Raw genomic sequence first — 19419 nt, forward strand, 5'->3', positions numbered from 1 at the left:
TACAGCCTAGACAACGTACGTGGGACCAAGGTAGAGTCCAGCACAGCGGCATACGCTCTAGCGGAAGTCTCTTGCCGATCTGAGAGTGGCTGCTGAGTAGGTACGCTTTGCATGGTGTGCTCTCTGACTACTAGCGTCACAGGCTCTCACGTGAAGCAAGACGCCGGTGAGTACGTACAGCTCCAGAGGCCACCGTAGCAGCCGTGTAATGGACATATCGTCATAAGTGTAACACAAACAACCTACAGAGTGTGCTTGGCTTGATGCACGGCTCCAGGGAGCGGGAAGGCTTATCGTCGTCCCAGGCGTCTCTGCCCAGCACGCTGTGCCGCTTTTTTTGTATACGCTGCAGGCACGTACGACGCCTGGCACTTCCTCACCATCTTGTGCGTTTCTCCGCCCCGATGACCACCTGGCGACAGAGAAGACAGCCGGGCTGTACACCTGCAAAGTATCAAGTTGCACGTTCTCTGCAGAGCATACAGGAGACTGCACACCTCTTTCCCTTTTTTCCCCTCTGATCACTTCAACACGAACTTTCTACACGCCACATTTGAACCGAAGCGTGTTCTGCAATCGCCAAGCGGTTTCTCCACAACCACCTCACTACGTTATCGTCCATCGCTTCCTATATCGCCAGATCCTAGGCTGACAGAGGCATCACGGAACACACGTCTTTGTCTTCACCTTATTAACGCACCATGCTAGCGATAGCCCCCCTCAGCAACCTGTCTTCTCTGACTCAGAAATCAAGGAGCAACATTGTTGTGGGATGCACCGCTGCTGTGGTCTCTTCGGCGTGCCAGTCTGTCGGACTTATTCTCCAACGGAAGTCTCACATAGTGTCGCAGAATTCAAACTCTAACCATGTGCAGCCACCGTCCTACAACCGATCGTTGTGGCACATCGGCTTGTTCCTTTTTCTTTTTGCAAACATCTTCGGCTCATCCATCCAGATCACATCGTTGCCGTTAATTGTGCTCAGCCCATTGCAGTCAATCGGGTTAGTGTTCAACACCATCTTCCACACAGTGATGCTCCACGAGCCGTTCACACCATGGTCCCTCTACGGAACGGTGCTAATCAGTGTCGGCGCATTTCTCACAGCCTACTGTGGCGGGTCTTTGACCGAACCCGAATACAGTCTCTCGCAGTTCATCGAGTTTCTTCAGAACATCAACTTCATATATTTGGTGATGATTGATATTTTCATAATAATGTGTCTCTCAGTGTCTATCGTCCTCATCAACAAACAGCTTTACCACAACACGCTTTCTAAGCATTTGCGCAAGCTGGAAACCAAGTTGGGAAACATCGAGTTCAAACTCGATTCTTACGACGATGCGACGTTCATCAATGGAACGAATGATTACCTCCAAATGTGTTTCTTGCTTGTCTCCCAAAGAATGCTCAACTGCTACAAAAACGCTTTGCAGCCAACATTCATCCATCCATCCAATACTTTGAGGAAAGTAAAAGGTATATTTTATGGTATTATCTCAGGCATACTCTCAGGTTTTTCAATCTTGTTGGCCAAATCGAGCATCGAAATACTCATTACAACTTTCATCAACAAAAACTGGAAATCCTTGAATGAATCGACCTCGTATTTCATTGTCTCGGTTTTCCTATCACTAGGAATATCTCAGTTGTACCTTCTCAATAAGGGTTTGAAAAATATAACCACCTCTGTCTTATACCCATTGGTGTTTTTTATCTACAATACAGTCACCATCTCGAACAGTTTGGTTTTCTTCAAACAGTGGAACCAGTTGACTTATTTTACATTTTTCCTTCTGGTGGTCGGCCTATCTCTCGTCATGATTGGCGTTTTCTTGCTCAGTATACAAAACATTGAGGCCTCCGATCAACCCTTTTCCCCAATCTCAACAGGATCGAGTGTCCGTCAGTTTTCACCGATCTTGAAGTCAAAGGCCAGATATTACGACAGCATTGGATCTAGGGTCGATCATCCATACCGAGATTCAATATCTGAGAACGATTCATTTGAAGATGACATTGTTGATATGACTCATCCGGAGGAGCCAGTGAATGAGCCAGTAACTGACACCAGTACCGCTGACAGTGGAAATATCCTAAGTAGTAGTATTAGTACTATTTCTCACCACATGTCGCCCAATTTTGCTACAAACAATGACATACTCGCTCCATTCATCAGAAGAACTACAGAGAACATAAACAGTGCTGGACGGAAAGTGAGTGGGTTTTTGAAAACCTCTATCCAGAATACGACCAACACCTCGACTGTAAATAACAATACTTTGAACAGTGAGAATTCGAACCTGTCTCAGACCTCGGAAAGTTCTTTTAAAAGACTGGATTCACCAGGTAATGCTAACCACGATATACATGAGTATGTTTCATTCGACTCATTGCGAGAGATGGCCAACACCCCTGCCACGTATAACAACCACCAGTCGGGCTCACGGGCGGGCTCCATCAAAACTATCACCGCTAATCTATCTAGCGACTTTGACTCTTTGCTACAAGAAAATAACACCACTTCAAAACCGAACGATACAACCACCGAGTCCAACAGCGCTGTCTCTCATGGTTTAAACATCCTACACCCGATTCTTGGGAAGATTAAGAAACAGACGAGTATGCTGGAAATACCACAGCTCTACACACCGTCCAGCTACGAGAACGAGACTAACAGTTCCAGCACCAACAACGGTACAAACAGTGCTAATACTAGTGGTAGCAATAACAACAACAACAACAGCTACAACTATAACAACAGCCTGTCCAAGATTCCATCTTCGTACAAATCCATTGCCTTCTCCTTGAAAAACCTCGCCTCCTTCGATATCAACGATTCGGATAAGTCTCCAAGAACGAGGAAGAAGACAAACTCTTCGAAAAGACTCAACATTGACGACGACTACAACCCCAACAACAACTTCAACTACTCTTTCAACAACACGTTGGAGGAGATTCAGCATCAAATGAGCGAGTATGAGTCCCCCTCCACGGGCCATGTACCCTCTCCAAAAACGCGCAAGGCCAAGGGTGTCAATGAATCTTTCGAAGACACGTTCAACGAGGAGTCCTCAAACATTTCCAACAAATCCAACACGTCGAATGACTCGCCGGATTCTCCTGTTTTCACAACCAGAATCCCGCCCAGAGCGTATTCTGCGAAATACAGAACCACAGACAGTAATCTGCCGCAGCATCAACGGACGAGAAGCCGAGAACTGCGGAGATCCACCATTGGGGACATCAATATCCGTGCGGCAAACTACAAGGGCCGCACCCACAAGCGGATACTATCCTTTGAGCAGAATGAACTACTCAACGACCTTAAAAAGTAATGTTTTCTTTCTCTGGACTTCCTTTTTCTACATAGCATAGAAACTAATATATAGCGAACATAGATCCGAACAGGAAACAAAGCATAGTGACACGTGGGGAATGTGGTTAAACGTCTTGACCTTCCTCTGCTAGCGGAACGGTGAACGCGCCGGTCAAGTAAAGTGCAGGCTCCTTGATGTTGTGGTGCTGGTAACTCAACACGCACACACCGCCAGCGTCCAACATGAAGCGGGGGTTTCTGTGGATGTCGAGGCCAATCCATCTTGCCGCAAAGCATCTGAGGATGTGGCCGTGTGCGACAATCATGATGTCGCACGACTCCTTCTTGTCAAGGTACTCCTTGTGGATGGCCTGGATCCTGGCGATAAGCACGTCGATTCTCGCAGTGACCTGCTTGTAGTCCTCGCCGTTCTCACACCCGTACTGCCAGATCGTCCAGTCTTCGTAGGGGAGCCCTCTCTTGGCCCGCAACTCCTTGATCTGCTTGGTCAAGAGACCCTCGTAGTCGCCGTACTCCCATTCCCGGATGTCCTCGTCGATCTCCGAGGGAATTGCCTCGTACACCTTCTTATCCACGTGCTTGAACAACAGCTCCTTTGTCTGGATCGCCCTCTTGCGGGGCGACGTGATGATGAGGCGAACCACCTCAGGGTTGATCAAGTACTTGTGTGAGTCGCCGATCAAGTGTTCGCCAGTGATCTCCATCTGCTTCACCCCGAACGGGGTCAACGACAAGTCTGTCACCGAGGTGTACTGTCCGGACTTCGACCACTCCGTCTGGCTGCAGTACACAAGCGTTATTTGTTGTGTCGTGTTAGTCGTGTGTCTGGAAAATAGGAAGAAGAGGAGAAAAAAAACGCCCTGCACAGGCGAAACCTACCCGTGTCTGATGAGGATGCATCTGGGGGTGTGACTCTCGTTTGGCATTGCGGTGCTGATAACGATAGTCTGTGCTGGCTACACCTCTTCCCCCTACGTCTGCTGCCGTCGAGCTGCAACTTCTTCAGCTGTGTCCTGTACCTGGAACCGTCCTCGGATAAACCCTGCCCGCAGCCTCCCCGGTCCCGGATTCCGGGCGCCTGGGCCGATCGACCTGGGCGCGGTTTTCCGGCCTGGCGGAGATGCCCCTGGCGGCTGGGCCTGGTCGGAGAGGCTGGGGGTATTTAAGCAGGGCCGGAGACGGGCAGGACGGGACCGAGGACGTGGGGAAGGGCGGCTGGCTCTTGCGCAAGCTGCAAGGACATTCACAGTCACAGCATCAAGATGGGACTCAAGACTACAGTTTTACCAAGCGAGGAAGGCAAGCAGACCACCCTAGGCGAGCCCGGGGTGGCCATTCCGAAGAACCCGCAGGAGATCAGTGCGTTCAAGGAGGTGAGAGACGTGGACGCCAAGAAGTTGAACGAGGAGTTCAAGAAGGAGGAGGCTGCCAAGGAGGCGGCGAAGTCGTCCAAGTAGCGGCGGCGAAGGCCCTCTGCGGAGGCGTCGGCGACGCGTGCGTGTCTTATTGTATAGCGTGCAGCGTATAGCGGACCAGTGTGTAGCTGCGTTTTTGGCGCCATTGAACTAAAATGCGGGACCTAACTACTTGTTTCTTCTCTCTCTTATCGACAAATGGCCTGCGGCCCGGCTGCCAAGGGCTTCCGGCCGAGAGTCCGGCACGGGCGCCACGAACAATAGTGCTGTGCCGGCGCCCGGCTGGGGTGCAATAGAGTTTCCCCATCGGGCTGTTCTGGAGTTTCCGCAGCCACCGCGCAAAGGGCAGCAAGAGGCCCGGCAGCGATGGGCGGTCGGGTTTTACCGCTGGCGACGCGGCTAAGGCCCGAGATAGGGTGTGTGGTGGCTTATCGGGGGTCCTCGAGGGCCGTGGTACTGCAATAACGGCAGAGAAGAGGTGTAGCAATCTGAACAAATGGTGCAGATCGTGCCAAATCGGGTCGCAAGCTTCGGGCGTAAGAGGGCAGAGATATGGCAGGAGGCCGGGGAGAAAGCGTGTGAAGGGGGCCGCTTATTACCTTTGCAGGCTTATCTAGTGCATGAGTTGTGTAGACAGTGCGGTTGAGAAGCGGTACAGCCTCAGACCAGATAAGCGGAGACACGGGGCGGTGGGTATATAAAGAAGACGGTGGGATCTAGCAGTGTGGAAGTGGGTGCAGAGAAGGAGCAATTTCTCTGTCTGGGAGAGGTATATCGGCAAGCGAGTATGTCGGACATCGAAAAGGAAGCTAGCAAGGTCGAGCTGCACTCGACCTTCTCGAAGGACAACATCGACACGGACCAGGTGCTCTCGCACATCAAGTCCATCGATGGCAGAATTGTGGACATCACCGGTGACGTCGACGAGGCGATGGAGTATGCGCTGGACGCAAAGAGCGTGGAGCTCACCGAGGAGGAGGAGCGGAAGTTGTTGCGCAGAATCGACATGTTTCTGTTGCCGTTGATCTGCGTGTTGTACGCGATGCAGTTCATGGACAAGGTGTCGTCCGGGTACGCAGCCGTGATGGGCTTGCGGACCTACTACGACATGCACGGAGACCAGTACTCGTGGTGTGGTAGTGCCTTCTACTTGGGCTACTTGGTGTTCGAGTTCCCCATCAGCATGGTGCTCCAGCGGTTCCCCGTCGCCAAGGTGTCCGGTCTGTTCATTGTGCTGTGGGGAATGATTCTCTGTTTGCACGCCGCACCTAAGACGTACGCCGGGTTCATCACGTTGAGGACGTTTCTCGGGATCCTCGAGTCCGCGGTCACGCCAGCCATGGTGATCATCACCGGACAGTGGTACAAGGCCGACGAGCAGTTCTTGAGAACTGCGTGCTGGTTCGCCTGCAACGGGCTCGGCACGATCATGGGCAGTGCCATTGCGTACGGCCTCGCCATCCGCGAGGGCTCGTACTCCCTCGAGGCGTGGAAGGTGTTGTTCATCGTCATCGGATGCATGACCATCGCCGTCGGATTCATGATTGTCCTGCACATCCCCGACTTGCCCGTCAAGGCGTGGTTCTTGAACGAGGAGCAGAGAAAGCAGGTGGTTGTGCGCATCAAGAGCAACAACCAGGGCTTCGGTAACAGACACTTCAAGATGCACCAGTTGAAGGAGGCGCTTCTCGACGTCAACACGTGGATCTGCTTCTTCTACGCGATCGCCATCGACATTCCAAACGGTGCGTTGACCAACTTCGGCGCCATTCTTCTTAAGGAGACCTTTGGATACAGCTCCACCGAGAGCTTGCTCATGAACATGCCCTCCGGGGCCGTCGAGCTTGTCGGCTGCATCCTCTTTGCGTGGCTGCAGAAGTACTTCAAGCACAAGCTGGCGATCGCCACCTTCACCATGTTTTTGACGCTTGTCTCGTGCTGCATGCTTGCCTTCGCCATGGGCTCGCCCAACGCGCGGTTGGCCGGGTACTACCTCTTCAGCGTCATGCCTGTCGGCATGATCTGCTGTCTCTCCTGCTTCACCTCCAACGTCGCCGGCCACACAAAGAAGATCACCGTGAACGCCCTCTTTTTGATCGGGTACTGTGTCGGCAACTTGATCGGGCCCCAGACCTTCATTGCCGCCCAGGCGCCCCAGTACAGAGGAGGCCAGATCTCCATGGTGGTGTGCTACGCCGTCTCCGTCGTCCTCATCTCCTGGCTCTACTACAACTACTGGGCCGAAAACAGAAGAAGAGACAAGCTTCTCGCCGAAGGTGTGCTCGAGATCCCTGACATCGAGAACATCGAGTTCGCGGACCTCACCGACAAAGAGAACGTCAAGTTCAGATACAAGTTGTGACCCTGCTCCCACCCCGCCCCGAACGCTTCCCCAGCATGGACACGCCAACGTGAAGGACCCGAACAAGGGGAGAGCCGGATGCTCAAAAGTACGCCGTGCCGCTATTGTTTCCTGCTACCCGACCTTTTCTGCATGTTTTTCTTTTTTTTTAACTTCTGTATTTGTCTCTTCTGTCTTTTCTCTCCTTTCTGCTCTCCCCTTCACTCTCCCCGCCTTATTGCTCTTTCCTTCAATATCTTATTACCTATATGTCTTGAAATGGGCCGTCGGGATTGCTCCCAACGCGGCCGAAAGCGCCGGCTTCTGCCGCCTTCACCGCCACAGCCACAGCCGCGCCGATAAGGACAGCCTGCTCCCCGGTCCGGCGAGGCATTGGCCCTGCCGGACCCGCCAGCTGCCGGTGGGCCCCCGCTGGTGCACGGGTCACCCCCAGTTGGGTATCTGGAACCGCCAAGGGTGGGGGTATGCGAGGAGGCTGTTGCTTACGTAATGTGCTGCCGCTCGCAACTGTTCCCCCAGCGGGCCACTTGTTCCGAATTTGGCTCATCGATAAGCTGGCGCGAGGGCAAGTGACGTTTCCAACGGCAGGCGGCGGCCTGCCGTATTAGGTAGGTCCGACAGCAATGCTGTCAGTGTGCGCTACCCAGCCATGTTTTGCTGCACCACAGCTACCACGCCACACAGGATGGCCAGTATGAAATAGCGTGTTCCGAAGGAACAAAGGACCTCCGACGCTGCAGCTGGATGTTTGCGGCTTAGCGGGGAGAAAGAGAGAAAGTCACAGTAACCAAGATTTGGCTCACGGCTGTGCAGGGTTTATCAGCACTAATCGAGTCGGGTCCCTGTCTCGAGGAGTCAAATTGATGAGAGTTTTGGAGGAACGGCAGAGACGTGTCGGAAGGCTGATAAGGAAGTGTGTGAGATTATTAGGCTGTAGCAGAAATGTGTCTCCGACGACTGGCCCGCTAATCAGTCGACAGTTCACCCGCCTCCGTCCCCTGCGCCGGGGTGTCCGTATAAGAACGGCAGCCTCTGCTCTTGTTGTGCGTCTTCCTCTCTCCTTTGTGCTTTGGGTCTGTGTGTCTTGCGTTGTGCACTCTTCCAAAGGCTACCATCAACCAAACTAAAACAACACACACACACACAATTCACCAATGTCTGACATTGAGAAGGAGAAAGGTGGAGAGACCGAGCTCCACTCGACCTTTTCCAAGGACAACATCGACACCGACCAGGTCCTCTCGCACATCAAGTCCATCGATGGCAGAATCATCGATATCACGGGCGATGTCGACGAGGCGATGGAGTATGCACTGGACGCACAGGACGTCGAGCTTACCGAAAAGGAGGAAAGAAAACTGCTTTTCAAGATCGACCTCTTCCTCTTACCTCTCATCTGTCTCCTCTATGCCTTGCAGTATATGGACAAGGTGTCCTCCGGTTACGCAGCCGTGATGGGCTTGCGGACCTACTACAGTATGCACGGAGACCAGTACTCGTGGTGTGGTAGTGCCTTCTACTTGGGCTACTTGGTGTTCGAGTTCCCAATCAGTATGGCCCTCCAAAGATTCCCTGTCGTCAAACTCTCTGGAATTTTCATTGTCTTGTGGGGTATGATTCTCTGCTTGCACGCAGTGCCAAAGAACTACGCCGGGTTCGTCACTTTGAGAACGTTTCTTGGGATCCTCGAGTCCGCCGTTACCCCTGCCATGGTCATCATCACCGGTCAATGGTACAAGGCTGACGAACAATTCTTGAGAACCGCATATTGGTTTGCCTGTAATGGTCTTGGAACCATCTTGGGTAGTTCCATTGCCTACGGTTTGGCCATCCGCGAGGGCTCGTACTCCCTCGAGGCGTGGAAGGTGTTGTTCATCGTCATTGGATGCATGACCATCTCTGTTGGTTTCATGATCCTTTTGCACATCCCAGACTTGCCTGTCAAGGCGTGGTTCTTAACCCCAACACAGAGAAAGCAGGTTGTCTTGCGTATCAAGAGCAACAACCAAGGTTTCGGTAACAAACACTTCAAGATGCACCAGTTGAAGGAGGCGCTTCTCGACATCAACACGTGGATCTGCTTCTTCTACGCGATCGCCACAGACATTCCAAACGGTGCGTTGACCAACTTCGGCGCCATTCTTTTGAAGGATGTTTTTGGATACAGTTCCACTCAAAGTTTGCTCATGAACATGCCGGGTGGTGCGGTGGAACTCGTCGGCTGCATTCTCTTTGCATGGCTCCAGAAGTACTTCAAACATAAATTGGCAATTGCTACATTTGCTATGACCATCACTGTGGGTGCTGTTTCAATGCTAGCCTTTGCTCTAGATTCACCAAAGGCTAGATTGGCCGGCTACTACTTGTACTACATTTCTCCAGTCGGTACGATTTGCTGTCTTTCCTGTTTCACTTCGAATGTGGCTGGCCACACGAAGAAAATCACTGTCAGCGCTATGTATCTGATCGGCTACTGCGTAGGTAACTTGATTGGCCCTCAGACATTCATTGCCTCCCAAGCTCCAGAATACAGAGGTGGCCAGATCTCAATTGTGGTTTGCTATTCAATTTCCGTAATTGTGATTGCTTGGTTGTACTACAACTACTGGTCAGAAAACAGAAGAAGAGACAGACTCCTTGCCGAAGGTGCTTTGGAGATTCCAGACATCGAGAATATTGAGTTTGCCGATCTAACTGACAAAGAAAACGTCAAATTCAGATACAAATTATAATTGAGTTGGACTCTGAATGTTTAATGAGTTTTTGACCTAAAAATATCTTGATTTGTATGATTTAATTTTTTTCTCAACCTATCATATTTAGTGGTATGGTGCAGTATCTTATGTTGCTTTGCAATACATAAAGTTATAAACACTGTTGCGCAGCACTTAGGGGATTCATCACTCCTTCTTCTCACTGCTCACACCTCCAGGAGCCACCTTGAAAGTTAATATATCGTTTTTATTATTGTCTATCGTGTCGTCTGGAGAGACTCTCTTACCACTAACACCTTCAATGGCTGCTATCGTAACCTCTCCCATAATACTTCTGGCAACGGAACCAACTTTTGTTCCTCTTTTGAATAGCATGCAGTCCCTAAAAACATTGGACCCACTGTTACCCGTGAATGTGTTAATATTTCTAACTGTAAATACAGGCACTAAGTCTAGTACGTTGGCAGCTTCCTGAAGAACTTGAACAACACCTGTGGAGCCAAAACGGTAAAGAACTAGATCTTTAATATCTTCTAGTCTTTCTGTCAATTTCTCATCCAGCGGTTTCAATCCACAGTCTGGCCCCAAATCCTCTAATGTATCAACAAACTCAGTCCCTTCCTCGTACTGAATATAGTTCTGCTTCTTTAGCTTTCTTAAGAAGATCTCCGTTATAGCACTTGTAAGAACCGCTCTTGTATCTGGGTATTTGAGTAGAATTTTGGAAACATTTTTGTCTGCATCTGGATGATCGATCTTGTTCAAAGCTAATACAGTAGGAAACTTGAATCTCATAAAAGCTTTGATAACAGTGGTAATCCACTCGTTATCCCATTCTTCTAAAGGTGGTAAGTTTTCAATCGAATCAATGGCCTCCCTAACCAAAGTGGCGTTGGCACCATAACCACCAAACTGTGCTCTGAGAGTTTCTACAATACTTGATTTGGTGGAGGTATGTCGTCTTACTATGGACCCCCACCTTTTATTCAAGTTACCTTCAATCCACAATCGGATTTCATCCTGCAACCACTCAATATCCTTCAAAGGGTCGTATCCTCTTGTGGCTTTGCCTTCTGCGTTAGTTGTACCGGAAACATCGACAACGTGAATCAAAGCATCAGCCTGTCTCAAATCATCCAAAAACTTGTTACCTAAACCCAATCCTTGAGAAGCACCAGGAATTAGACCTGCAACATCCAACAAGTCAATAGGCACATGTCTACTACCATTTTCACACCAGCCGTAGTTAGGTTTGCATAGCTCCTCTTTCCCATATCTGGAGCACGCACAGTCTATTTTCAAGTAACCTGTAGCCCTGTTTGGCTCTATAGTTGTGAACGGAAAGGATCCAATTTTGGCATTAGCATCGGTCAGCGAGTTCAACGTGGTCGACTTACCACTCGACGGTTTGCCAACAATACCAATCAAAGGGTCTCTAGGCATATTGTATAATCCTTTCTCGTGGCTTAATATATTAGCATAATATTCTACCCCTAGTACCTTTGCCCGGAGATTAAGATTTTTCGACCTACTTTGCTGAAGCCAGTCTGTTCTGACAAAAAATTTCACCCACCCCTAATCCATTCCAGTCTTTTGAAGCGACGCGTCGTTTAGGATATGTCGGACAGAAGACTTCTCTTCTTATCGCTAAAACGTCATCTTCTTTTCGAATTCTGCAAAGAAGGGATGCAAAGATAATGCCTAAGTTGGGGTAGTGGGCAAACTGAATCGGAAAACAGGAGAAGGCTTGGATTGCGACTTTCTACTAGGATGGGAATGACAAACATTGAGAAAAATTGCAACACAATTGGAACGGTTGAACAGTTCATACAACTATGCCAATCACCTCCCGGAAAAGGCGATAAGAGTGGTTATTGGAACAATCTGGAAATCATTAAAAGCACATTAGCCTCCATAAATGACTTTGGAACTCGAGAAAATTGCGTCTTACACTTTTTGCAGCACTCGAGTCTATTAGGAGTCGAGAACCAAACAGTCATATGTGACCGGTTGAATGATATGATCATTATTACTCAGAATGCCATGACTGAATCAACCACTGCTGCATTTTGCAATAAACTGATATTGTTTTGTAAAGACACAGAAACTGAAAAATTGGTTCTTTTAGATACACAGAAAACCCGTCTTTTTGTGAAACAACTGATGATCATCTTGAAAACAAAGAGCACACCAATATATCTATCTTCTTCCATCTGTAAGTTTTTCCTTCTTGTTGATCCTGGAGCATTCAATCTGTTCTTACAGCTTAATATTGCTGATATCATCTACAAAAAATATCGGGACTTGTGGAATCAAATAATGCATGATGCCGAAACGGATATTGATCGAAAACTACAAAATAACTCTGCCATTCGTGGATCTCATTCCGTTCTGGTTGATTCAAAAATTTCCTTCTACTCTCAATCTTTATCTCAATATTTGTTTCTATATGCATATATTTTGTCATCAAGTAATGATCGGAGTGTTCATCAGAAAAAGAATTTAGAGCATAGTATCATTCCGATTCCGGAAGAGTTTATTATATGTTTGCTCTCTCTAACTGCGGCTCATAAGTACGAAGTTTCATGGGCCGCATCTAGCGTTTTGATTGAGTACAGCTTACAAAAAGAAGAAAAGCTTGATGTTGTGAGGCTAATTTATACAGTTGTTCTGGAGCTCATATCACGAGAGAGGCTAAGTCAAATAAATTTTCGAAATATTGTCCTCAAATATAACATCCCACTCAGTTTGACTCCGTTATCTCTATTGGTAAAGCTTTTGGAAGTTTCCCCAAATCTACCAATACTACTCAACGATCTAGATTATATCCAAACTGTCAATGACATCATAAAAACAGACTACAACTTTGATGATAAGAGCATGTGTCGGGTAGATTCATACAAGTTTTCGATGTGTCTAACTATTCTTAGCTTCATGGGAGTGACAGATGACAAAGCCAAGCTGAACATATCAAAGGGAGATGCAAACAACTTCATCAGCCAGACCTTGGATATTCACTGCAAAATGCTTCAACAGTGGCCCTCTGAAAAGATCACTACTCAACATTGGAAAGTATTGGAGGTGTCCAATCAATTAACTTATGCCTCGTGCTTAGTTTTGCGATCTCTATCGAGGTCCGCAGCATTGTTAAGAACATACTTTACCTCATACAAATATATTGAGTTTTTGATTAGAATCGTAAAGTTCAACACTTCTTTACTCAAGTTTCATGATTCTTTTGAAAAAAAGGTTTTTATGCACGAAAACTCTTTGCAGACCCTTGTGCTACGGGTGATATCAAATCTTGTGATTGAGTTCTCTGCCACTAGAGATCAATTAAACATTGACGAATTACTACATTTGCTAAATGGTTTTCTTGGAAATGAGCCAAATGATGATACTGTTATCGCATCGCTTTCAATAATAAGGAACGCTTTGTTCGGAAATAACAAGGTATTCAAAAAAAAGTTTTTAGAAATTGTACGCTTAGATAAGATTTTCCAATTCTGTGAAGACAGTAATGTGGAGATTCAGATTCTGAGTTTCAACACTTTGAGAAACTTGCTAACAGATTCTTTCACTGATGGCAGCTATATCTACAAAGAATTTGATAAATTTAAAACACCCAGGCCAAAATATAGCTATGATATTGATTTTGTGGAGTTTTTAAGAATACATCTGCAGAGCAGCAAATCTACCAAATTGACTTTATCGATTTGCTATTGTTTGATTCATTTGGCAGCTTCTACTGTGGACAATAAAGTGAGTCTTTTACGTAACAAACTGTTACTACAAGAGTTGTTGGATCTTTTAACGGATCCCGTTCCTAGTGATGCAAGCTCAGACGAAATATGGGAAATTAAAACTTGCATTGCATGGGTTGTTATTGATTTGACATATAGGGAAGAAACAACTGATAACTACAGTGGCTCAAGGTATAGTAACCATTCTGAAATTGACTTATTGAATGTAAGCAATCGTTCCAGCCTTTTAATAAGGTTAGGGTTTCATGATGCCCTTAAGAAAATGGCTGTTGGATGTCCTAACCTAGATTTTACAGAAAGAGCAGGAAAAGCAATTTTCCAAATGATTGTTTCAACAGGCAGCAGCTAGAATAACCCGCTGCATTGGGGTTGTTATTATAATTAAAGTTGTATATAAACAATTTTTATAAAAGAGCATCAAAAATAAAGCCTTGAGAATTAAGCTTTACTCGCTTTCAATATCCATGATCTCATCTTCATCGTCAACTATATCTATATAGTTTTTACCTTTGGGTATCGATCCTTCCAATTTCCGTCCATCTTTCTTAGATCCGCTACCTAACGATTTCAGAACTTCAGAGAAATTGCTTATCGTATTATGAAAGTTAGGCTTCTTAATCTTGTTTGGTGTATTCAAGGACTCACTGAGAAATTTCTTATTTGCCACACGAATGTTCAAATCAAGTGCTTTATCGAGTAAATCGGTAGCCATGGGATCATTCGGCTGAATCGATAATGCAATGTGAAGATACTCCACTGCGTTTGCAATCTTTCCAAGCTTTAAATTGATCAAACCCAATGTGGAATATATGTTAACGTCATCTTTGGCAATTTTTAGTACTTCGTTGAAATGGCTGATAGATTTATCATACAAACTCATTCTCCTGTACACGTGGGCCAAGTTACAGTGGATTGAACACCAGGCCTTGGAGCCATATTCTAAGGATTTTGAAGCGACAAGAGCTCGACATAAATATACTTCCGCCTTCTGAAGCTCGCTTTTGTGATAGTTTAAAACACCAATTTCGTTTAGTAAAAGAGGATCTGTTGGGCAGATCGCATAAGAGTAGTTCAAATATTCCCATGCCAATGTGTAATTATTCATCTGCAAATATTGCATGCCAAGAAATAGATTCGGCAAGTGAGTACCCGGGAATAATCGAGAAGCAGTCGCATATGCACTGATTGCTTGTTCGTGCTCACCATCTGCAGCAAATGTGTGTGCAAAACCTATCCAAGCAGATGCAAAATTTGGATTCAATATCGAAGCTTTGGAGAAGAAAAGCCTTGCTTCGGATATCTGTTTAATGGCAAAGTAGTAAATCCCAATGGCAACCCACGTTATGTAATGATTGGGATAGTTCTCCGCTAGTCTATGAGCCATAAGAAAAAGCTTATTTTTACCACCCAATTCATAGAGACAGCTTAAATAGTTTGATAGGGCCGATATGTTTAGTTCATCTCTTTCAATAATCTTGGTACATAAGGCTAGGCATTCCTGAAATTTGCACTTGATAAAATACAATTCAGCTTCACTCAATAAGATGTCTATGTTGTCTCCCAAATCGTATTCATCTTTGAGCCTTTGCTTTGCATCCTCGTATAAATTCAAGTTTTTGTACTTGTTGATGTGGGTTGTATATAACATTTTCACGAGCTCATTGTTGTTATCTGCATCATCAAAATTCAAACATTGCAACAAATCCCATTCTTCGTTCGGGGTGAGCAAATGATTGGAAATCAGTTCGTCAAAAGCCTCAAAACATTTGACATCGACAAGAACTGCTTCCTTGAAACAGTCTCTTGCTCTTTCGAAATTGTTCTGTTTAGCATAGATCAAGCCTCGTAAATAGCACATCGAGGCCTCTAGTTTGATTCCACCATCTGGGTTCCGAATCGAATGGTCCTTCTTGAACGGGTTCACCTCTCCTATTATATCCAACGCTTCATCCAACTTCTCCAACTTGATAAGACATAATCCCGCCAAGTACCTGCAGCCAACAGAGGCCTCGAAATTTGGACCCAGCAACAAGTTTCTAGCTATTTGGTAGTTAGACGAGGCATAGTGAACCTGGGCTAGCCAGAATGCGTCATTGGGGTCATTTGTCAGAGAAAGAACCTTATCGCCTATATATATGGCTGTCTTGTAATGGTGCTGCAAAAGCGCATCGTGTCTCCAGAGCCGTAGTTTGTCGGCTTGCGTCAATGGAGTATTTATGTCAAATATCGTCGAGGATTCAGGATTGTGGATGTTGTTGTTGTTGTTGTTGTTGTTGCCCTTGCTGTTGCTGTTGTTGTTATTTCCCGAAAAATTTATATTGTTACCGTTACCACCACCGTTGCTATTGTTGTTGCCGTTACCGCTGCCCTCATTTTGGCTGTCGCCGCTGTCCTTGTTATTGTTGCTGCTGCCTAGACTGCTGAGATTATTCTCGATGCTCGACTTGTTCGAGAGGCCCCCGTTGTTCGAGCTCGCCTCACCTTTCTGCTGTATTGGCTCGTCGTGAAACAACGTGCTGATACCTCGGCCGTCCTGCGGGGACGACTGGTGGGCATACAAGTTCGGCAGCGGCAGAATGTGGTTCTTGTTGGCGGTGGTGCTGGAAACACTGTTATTATACAGCGTCTGCGGGTGTGATTGCGAGTGCACTCGTGCCTGCTGCTGGTTCAGCGGGTTAGGCGGTGTCTGGAAGTGATCTCTCACCTTTTTCGTCGTTAAAAGCGGCGAAAAGGTTAATATCGAGTTGTTCGGGCTGTTTGTAGACATCAGGCGGCAACAATTGGCAGTGGTAAAGCTCAAAACAGTGATTAGACAGTCCCCTTTTTTTTGTCCAGGCTGTCGTGTTTTGCTTCTATTTATCTTTTGTCGCATTCATGTCAGATCCGTCGAAATGGCCGCCTTCCTAAAGCGGAACAGCTCCCTTCCGGGCGCGTCGTACATATTTGTCGTACCACGACATCAATTATGTCGCTGGGGAAAGAGTCATTTTTTTTTTATCACGGCTGTGTGAGACTTTCCCAAAACGGCAACGGCGGTAAGCTGGGTCCGACGGCGACGGTGACTCAGATAGCTGGCTGGGGCTTTATAAGGCTGCGGGCCTGCTGTTTGTGAAGGAGTAGAGAACACATAGAAAGGGGGAGGGCTTGCTTGTACTGCTTTCTGTATCCTCTTTCGATAGCGCAAGCACATCGGCACACACCACTACGGAGCATTCCCATTATGGCAGGAAATAAAGTGATTTTGCATTTGAGGGCCGAAACCAAGCCAAGAGAGGCCAGAGCTGCTCTTACCCCAAAGACGGTCAAGCAGCTGCTCGACACCGGTGACTTTGAAATTTATGTCGAAGAAGCACCACAGTCCACTTTCAAAACTGAGGAGTACCGCCAGGCTGGTGCCAAGATTGTTCCCTTCGAGTCATGGAAAACTGCACCAAGAAACAGAACCATTATCGGTTTGAAAGAGCTACCAGAGGAGCTCTTCCCGCTAGTGCACGACCACATCCAGTTTGCCCACTGTTACAAAGACCAGGGCGGGTGGGAAGACGTGTTATCAAGATTCCCATACGGTGGCGGTACGTTGTACGACTTGGAGTTCTTGGAGAATGACCAAGGTAGAAGAGTCGCTGCGTTTGGCTACTACGCCGGGTTTGCCGGTGCTGCTCTGGGAGTTTTAGATTGGTCGTTTAAACAGCTCAACTCTGATTCGAAAAACCTTCCTGGTGTCACTCCTTATCCAAACGAGGACTTGTTGGTCAAGGACGTCAAGGCACAACTCAAAAAGGCATACGCTAAAACCGGCAGATACCCAACTGTGTTGGTGATCGGTGCGTTGGGCAGATGTGGTTCCGGTGCGATTGACCTCTGTAAAAAGGTTGGCATTCCAGAATCGAATCTTCTCAAATGGGATATGAACGAGACCAAGAAGGGCGGACCTTTCAAGGAAATTGCAAGTTCTGACATCTTAATCAACTGTATCTACTTGTCCAAACCAATTCCTCCTTTCATCAACTACGACTTGTTGAACAAGGATGACAGAAAGCTCAGAACTATCGTCGATGTATCTGCAGACACGACGAATCCACACAACCCTATTCCAGTGTACACGATTGCCACCCAATTTGACGACCCTACCGTTCTCGTGGAGACCACCAAGGGCCCAAAGTTGTCTGTCATTTCCATCGACCATTTGCCTTCGCTATTGCCAAGAGAGGCATCCGAGTTTTTTGCCAGAGACTTGCTGCCATCCTTGAAGGAGTTGCCAAACAAAGACAAGGCTCTTGTGTGGGTCAAGGCCAAGAAGCTTTTTGACCACCACGTCAAGAGATTGAACAAACCAAAACTCTAGAGATTTGTCAGTCCCCGACACCACTCCATCGACCGCGTTCCACTACACTGTCTGGCTTTGCTTTTAACTTTATAAAAACGTGACTTAGTGACTAAGACTATACAACTACTTCATTTATATATTAATCGTCTATTCCATTTCAACCTGTATGAGTTTCCGCTTTTCTCTACGTTGTTTCTTGGTCGACTTCTTCTTCTTGCGCCCCTCCATTACATGTGCCAGGCTTTCACCATCACTCTCGTACTCACTGTCGGTGGCGACGTCCTTCAACTTCTCGTCGTTAGGGTTGTATATAGGCTTCATGGTGTCGGCCTTCTCGATGCTCTCCTGCACGGTGGAGATGACGTTCAACCGCTCGCCCGTGGAGTACACTGCGACCTGGTCCATCACGTTGGCGTCCAAGTTCCATACAACAATCTGGCCATCGGAGGAGATAGACGTCATGTAGATATAGAGCTTGCCGTTCACGAGTTCCTCGTAGAAGGAGATTCCTTTCACTCTCACTGCGTGACCCTGAAGACAGAAGTCTGGCTTAGGAATGCTGTCAAGGTCTCCACCATCTATCTCATTAACCTGTTTATTCACAGGCTCATAGATGTGATTGCTGAACTCGTAAAAATTGATCGATCCATCGTTGAGGGCTAGAACAAGGTACTCCTTGCCGTTTGCTAGCGTGACGAACTCAACTGCCATAAGCACGTTTCTACCTGTTTTGAGGAGGTTGCACATTTTCGCCTCTCTGGTCTTGTAGAACATGATCCTATCTCTAAATCCAACGACGAAGAAGTCGCCTGCAGAGTCAAACCGTATGAAGGATCCCACCTGGCCACGCGTCAAAGCACCCCTGAGCTTGAGGTTACTGGCCTTTTTTGCAGTCATCAAGTTCCACAATCTAACCGTCTGATCACTACCAACAGAAATGGCGACTCTACCACTTGGATGGATGGCCAAGTCGTTTACTGCGCCCTTGTGACCCTTCAACAATCCAAACTTCTCCCAGTCCTTTGTCCGCCATATGATTATTGTACCGTCCTCAGACGCAGAGAGCAGCCATCTTCCCTTCTTGTGGTTAGGATATTGTGGGGTGTCCTCGTCATTGGTCTTTTCGGAATCCTCCTTGTCGTCGGATTCATCGACCTCGTTTGAAAATAAGAGCTTCGTGATCGAACCTTGGTGCTGCAAAAGCGTGCCTAGTTCCTTTCTCTTCTGCAAGTCGTAAATTCTGATGTGTTCGTCGTTCGACCCTGTTACTAAGTACCGTTTGGCAATATCCATGGATCTGATAGACATGGCATGTGCCTGGAAATGAAAGATTGGCTGGAAATGTGGCTGTCTGATGTCCTTCTCCGCTTTGTCCTGCGTCAGCGGGATTGTCACGGAAAGACACAAGAGCGAGTGCTCGTACGAGCCGGCAACAATTCTGAACTGTATTTGGCTGTCCATTGCTTGTTTCTCTGTGGCTATTTCTCTTCTCTAGCC

At 47.2% G+C, this 19419-nt stretch overlaps 10 protein-coding genes across 10 annotated transcripts; 5 read left to right on the top strand and 5 right to left on the bottom strand.

Annotated features, from left to right (window-relative positions):
* Window positions 1–32: 32 nt before the first annotated feature.
* On the bottom strand, window positions 33–380 carry PICMEDRAFT_15769 (hypothetical protein). Its single transcript, XM_019160956.1, has one exon. It carries the CDS (start codon window positions 214–216, stop codon window positions 58–60), a length of 159 nt encoding a protein of 52 aa, XP_019019007.1. The 5' UTR covers window positions 217–380; the 3' UTR covers window positions 33–57.
* Window positions 381–701: 321 nt separating this feature from the next.
* Window positions 702–3338, top strand: PICMEDRAFT_71910 (hypothetical protein; the record flags this gene model as incomplete). The annotated part of the gene is made up of 1 exon (XM_019164045.1): window positions 702–3338. The coding sequence occupies one exon, from the start codon at window positions 702–704 to the stop codon at window positions 3336–3338; it is 2637 nt and encodes an 878-aa protein (XP_019019008.1).
* Window positions 3339–3342: 4 nt separating this feature from the next.
* PICMEDRAFT_15771 (hypothetical protein) lies at window positions 3343–4413 on the bottom strand. Its single transcript, XM_019160957.1, has 2 exons — window positions 4220–4413; window positions 3343–4120 (listed from the first exon to the last, which is right to left on the bottom strand). The coding sequence occupies exons 1-2, from the start codon at window positions 4264–4266 to the stop codon at window positions 3445–3447; spliced, it is 723 nt and encodes a 240-aa protein (XP_019019009.1). The 5' UTR covers window positions 4267–4413; the 3' UTR covers window positions 3343–3444.
* Window positions 4414–5205: 792 nt separating this feature from the next.
* PICMEDRAFT_120999 (hypothetical protein) lies at window positions 5206–7217 on the top strand. The gene has a single exon (XM_019159881.1). It carries the CDS (start codon window positions 5543–5545, stop codon window positions 7115–7117), a length of 1575 nt encoding a protein of 524 aa, XP_019019010.1. The 5' UTR covers window positions 5206–5542; the 3' UTR covers window positions 7118–7217.
* A 1054-nt stretch (window positions 7218–8271) lies between these two features.
* Window positions 8272–9849, top strand: PICMEDRAFT_71913 (hypothetical protein; the record flags this gene model as incomplete). Its single annotated transcript, XM_019164046.1, has 1 exon — window positions 8272–9849. One exon carries the CDS (start codon window positions 8272–8274, stop codon window positions 9847–9849), a length of 1578 nt encoding a protein of 525 aa, XP_019019011.1.
* A 168-nt stretch (window positions 9850–10017) lies between these two features.
* PICMEDRAFT_71914 (hypothetical protein) lies at window positions 10018–11274 on the bottom strand (the record flags this gene model as incomplete). Its single annotated transcript, XM_019164047.1, has 1 exon — window positions 10018–11274. The coding sequence occupies one exon, from the start codon at window positions 11272–11274 to the stop codon at window positions 10018–10020; it is 1257 nt and encodes a 418-aa protein (XP_019019012.1).
* Window positions 11275–11520: 246 nt separating this feature from the next.
* PICMEDRAFT_15775 (hypothetical protein) lies at window positions 11521–14060 on the top strand. The gene has a single exon (XM_019160958.1). The coding sequence runs from the start codon at window positions 11602–11604 to the stop codon at window positions 13942–13944; it is 2343 nt and encodes a 780-aa protein (XP_019019013.1). The 5' UTR covers window positions 11521–11601; the 3' UTR covers window positions 13945–14060.
* Window positions 13960–16330, bottom strand: PICMEDRAFT_15776 (hypothetical protein). The gene is made up of 2 exons (XM_019160959.1): window positions 15957–16330; window positions 13960–15873 (listed from the first exon to the last, which is right to left on the bottom strand). Exons 1-2 carry the CDS (start codon window positions 15966–15968, stop codon window positions 14041–14043), a joined length of 1845 nt encoding a protein of 614 aa, XP_019019014.1. The 5' UTR covers window positions 15969–16330; the 3' UTR covers window positions 13960–14040.
* A 485-nt stretch (window positions 16331–16815) lies between these two features.
* On the top strand, window positions 16816–17940 carry PICMEDRAFT_10847 (hypothetical protein; the record flags this gene model as incomplete). Its single annotated transcript, XM_019159721.1, has 1 exon — window positions 16816–17940. One exon carries the CDS (start codon window positions 16816–16818, stop codon window positions 17938–17940), a length of 1125 nt encoding a protein of 374 aa, XP_019019015.1.
* Window positions 17941–18111: 171 nt separating this feature from the next.
* On the bottom strand, window positions 18112–19374 carry PICMEDRAFT_24126 (hypothetical protein; the record flags this gene model as incomplete). The annotated part of the gene is made up of 1 exon (XM_019162335.1): window positions 18112–19374. A coding segment is annotated over one exon (1263 nt), but the record flags the coding sequence as incomplete, so codon positions are not given.
* Window positions 19375–19419: the final 45 nt, after the last annotated feature.

This window comes from Pichia membranifaciens (assembly GCF_001661235.1).
Source record: "Pichia membranifaciens NRRL Y-2026 unplaced genomic scaffold PICMEscaffold_2, whole genome shotgun sequence".
NCBI classification, from domain to species: Eukaryota; Fungi; Ascomycota; class Pichiomycetes; order Pichiales; family Pichiaceae; genus Pichia; species Pichia membranifaciens.